We start from the raw sequence: 4,206 nt of genomic DNA, 5'->3' as shown, positions 1-4,206 counted from the left end.
CACTCATTTAATCCAGGTGTGACAGAGAAACATCTAAAACGTGCAGGACGGTGGCCCTCCAGGACCAGGAGTGGTGGTCCTCATGCAGGAGTGTGGCCCTCCAGGACCAGGAGTGGTGGTCCTCGTGCAGGAGTGTGGCCCTCCAGGACCAGTAGTGGTGGTCCTCGTGCAGGATAGTGGACCTCATGCAGGACGGTGGCCCTCCAGGACCAGGTGTTTGCACCACTGTTAGCTAAATATCTTTAAACTGACTGAGTTTTAGCCATTTCTGTGTTTTCTAAAACCAGTTAGCTGTGGGATTGGGTTGAGCAGATATAGAGGTGTCAGGTGTATGCAACGATTACTTCCTGAAAGTTTTATTAAAATGTGTCCAGTGGTTCGGGGGATGTGTTGCTCTGTGCAGTTTGCTCCGTGGGTTTGATTTCCTGATTCTTTGGTTTCCTCCCACAGACCTGAAACATTCATGTTGGGTCAACTGGAGACCCTTAATTGTCTTTAGGTGTGAGTGAGAAAGGTTGTCTCCATGAGTCCCATGAGGCTACCTGTCCAGGTGTCCCCTGCCTCTCACTCAGTGACCACTGGAGATAGACAACAGCTCCTCATGAGCCAAGAAACAGGCACAGAAAATGGATCAGTAAAACTCACGCATTACACCTACTGTTTTGTTTTCTAAGGTCACCTGACTGTGGCGGCCATCTTTATGCAACTCCAAGGTTAAACATCCAGTTATTGCCTGATTCATTAAAATCCATCCAGTGATTTGTGAGACATTTTACTAACACACACACCTTTCAGTGTTGGGCAATAGTTAAACTACAGTAAAGGTGATTTTTATTTTTAACATGTGACACTATTTATAAGACAGATCTGGGTGGCAGGCCTCAGACTGATGAGTCTTTGGATGAAACGGACCAGATGACCTCATGTAACCTTTTTTGTATTTATCTCCCTGGATGATTGAGCTTACAAACATTTATTTTATTTTAATGTATGTGACGCGTATTTTTTACTAAATCCTGCGGATGGAGCAGCGCTGGCCAAAAAAACAAACAAAAGTTCTTATTTCCGAGCTGCATTTGAACTCAGCACAGACGTCAGCCGTCAGTAAAACTTTGTTTGGTCTCGCGCTTCTGGCTTTGATCACAAAGTAACGAGTTACTGTAACAAGTTGTTAAGAACCGTCAGTCCACCGAGTGTCTCCTCCTCCCCCCGCCCGGAATCGAGCACTCGGCCCCCCCTAGCGGCGGCGCTGTAGGCCCACGGAGCCTCACAGCGACGCTGTCCGTCCCCGCAGCCGGACTGAAGTTGTCTCCGCTCGGGGGAACGAGCCGTCGGGACACGCGGAGACATGAGGCGGAGACAGAAGAGGCTGCTGCAGGTCGCCGGGCTGCTCGTGGCGGCTTTCCTCTTCCTCCCGAACGTGGGCCTGTGGTCCCTGTACCGGGACCGGGTCTTCGACAACTCGCCTGACGCGGCGGACGGTCCGGGCGGCATCAACCCGATCCAGGTAAGCTCGGCTCGGCTGTGACGGGTAATGGCGCTGAGGGCTGTCGGTTCTGGAGGTGGGAATTGAACGCAGCACGGTTCAGTGACGACATTCCTGCTGCGTCTGTTTTTATCGTCTCAACCCACGAGTCGTGTTTGTAGCTCCGGTTAAACGTCGGCTCCATCATCCGGGACGAAGCGGGAGCCACGTCTCTAACCCGAGCCGAGGCGGGACCGTAAACTCATCACGAAGTCGGACTTCAGGAAGTTGTCAAAACGTGAAGGAGGCGATGCGTTCAGAGGTTGTCGGAAAACACAGGCTCTGCTCCATCACCCCTTCAAAGCTACTTTGTTTATAAAAACACACAAAACAACGCAAGGTACTTTTATTAGTAACATCATAAATCATCAAGCAATAAAAACGCAAATATAATAAAATTACAACTATATAAAAATGTTAAACAGCCTAAAAACCATTTTGCAACAAATATGGACAAATACTTTTTAAATGTTATTCTTAAAGGCAACAGTGCGCTGTTTTTGACCTTGTCCCCGTGCGTTTGTCTGACTGTTAGCAAAATATCCCATAAATCACTGGGGACATTATAACTATTGGATGTTCATCTGCAACTGACTAACTTTGGAGTCAACGGGTTTAAAGATGGCTGCCACAGCCAGCTGGGCTTAAAAACATAATAATTCTGTCAAATTTACAAATATTAAACTAATTATTTGTATGGTAGTAGCTGAGAGTCATCCTCAACAAATACTTCAAGGGTGGACTAATTGTTCACAGTTTATATTTAAAGCGTTGCCAGTAACTATTAGTATTTGTCTGTTAGCAAAATATCTCAACAACCTCTATACGGATTTTAACGGAACTCTCGTTAATGTTTGTCAACAACTCGTTACCTGTTGAGTCCAGGTGTGTTGTTGCGATGAGCCGCAGAATCTCAGATTTTCTCTTTTTTTGGTAATTTTTCATCCGTTTTTGTGCTTTTGAGAAAAGTCAATGACCACCAAAATAAAGTCCTATGACAGACTGTAACTCAGTGTTCAAATTAGATAAAATGTGCAGGATGGAAGACCTCATGGCTCGTACCTTGGTCTGAGTGAGTTTTGAATCAATTTGGTGTTTGATTAAATTTAACACATTTGATTGTAAAAGTGGTGTTTGAATAAGTTTTACTGCTCCGAGCTTCTCTTCAGAGGGAATACACGCCCGTAAATAAATAATATTCATTATCAGGTAATTGTAACGTTTGCAAACGTTAGTAAACTTTATTTGTCATCAAAATAATCCGCAACTCCAGAGATGATGATAAAAACAGCTGACTCGACACAGATCTGCTCCAAGTTTTTATTTGATATCTTAACCGACAACGAGATGCTATAAACGGAGATTAGAAGGACGTCGGCGAGGCAGGGAGAGCGTGTTACATATTAACAAACTGTGAGATAACAGCTGTCAGCCTCCACAGAGCCCCGACAAGAACAGACCCGCTGATCTGAAAAATGAGGCCAATAGATGAGGACGAGGACAAGTAGGCCAAAGACGCTCCACGCTGAAGGAGCGTCACATATAAAATCATTTAAGCTAGCGATGGGCATTTAAGGCAAAACCACATTTTGAATTATTCCAATAAACATTTGATTTTTCTTCAAATATTCTTCCGGTCCAGTCCAACCCACCTTCACAAACTCAAATTTCGTAAAGCTACTTCCTGCTTCTCACAACGAGGGCTTTGTTTCATCATCGACTCTCGCAGGGATAATACGTTTAACAAACGTTGACATAACAAAAGTCTGAAAAGCTTCTTAACGAGCGCTAATCTCAGCTGCTGCTTTCTGCCGCAACACACGAGAAGTTGTTTTTAGTTTAGTTTAACTCTGGACGCTTAAATAAATCAAACATTTAACATCAACGCAGCAGTCAGAAGGAGGCCCGTCCCACAGGCTGCTGCTCTTCAGGTTGTGTCAAACTCATTTTAAGACCCAAACAACTTGTTTTTATTTATTTATGATGGATATTTGGGTCATCAGTGTTAGGCGTGTTTCTGAGCTGCTTCCAGCCACAGTCTGCGTCTGAGAACCGCCCGAGCAGTTGGTATGAAGCAGTTGTTGATGAAGGAGCATGAATTATGAAAGTCCATCAATAATTAAGCCTTTAAGTTGCTCCTCCTCAGTCACGAGGAGGTGCAGCTTCTTCAGAGCTAACGTCATAACGCGCTGCATCAGTCTGAAGCACCGAACAGGATTATTTTACTGACGTGGCTCAGAGGCGTGCCGGTATGATGTGAAAACAACATAATGTTTAGAAACTGTACAAAGTTGTTTCAGCGCCTGTTTCCTACAACAAACTGTCGTCACGGTTACTCAGCATTCACACTGTTTCTCTGCCTGTCCACCTTATTCCTATCCCCCATGATGCCTTGTGTGAATTATAGGTGCGACTTCCAGCTCGGACCAGAACCAACATTTGTTTCTGTGAGAACAGTACGAGCTAAAGTAGTTTCTCTGAGCATTGTGGATTTAATTTAAACATGTAGGAACACCAGCTGTCAGAGCTCAAACAGGACAATATGATCATACCACTGCCTGATGAGGACAAGGGATGGAGAACGAGCTGAAGAAGTGGCTGCAGATTACATCTACTAGCATATTGAGCTACGTTTACTAGCATATTTAGCTACATCTACTAGCATATTTAGCTACATCTAC

The 4,206-nt window shown here is 44.7% G+C and overlaps 1 protein-coding gene across 1 annotated transcript in view; it reads left to right on the top strand.

Moving 5' to 3' along the window:
* Positions 1 to 1,154: 1,154 nt before the first annotated feature.
* LOC119420381 (polypeptide N-acetylgalactosaminyltransferase 10) overlaps positions 1,155 to 4,206 on the top strand; it is a 107,402-nt gene continuing 104,350 nt past the window's right edge. Inside the window, exon 1 of the mRNA XM_037687766.1 lies at positions 1,155 to 1,507. Within this exon, the coding sequence (XP_037543694.1) occupies positions 1,349 to 1,507 (159 nt within the window). The 5' untranslated portion in view covers positions 1,155 to 1,348. The remainder of the gene's footprint in view (positions 1,508 to 4,206) is intronic.

This window comes from Nematolebias whitei, chromosome 14 (assembly GCF_014905685.2).
Source record: "Nematolebias whitei isolate Nwh7 chromosome 14, NemWhi1, whole genome shotgun sequence".
In the NCBI taxonomy this organism is placed as follows: Eukaryota; Metazoa; Chordata; class Actinopteri; order Cyprinodontiformes; family Rivulidae; genus Nematolebias; species Nematolebias whitei.
This window is presented reverse-complemented; position numbering and strand designations above follow the sequence as displayed.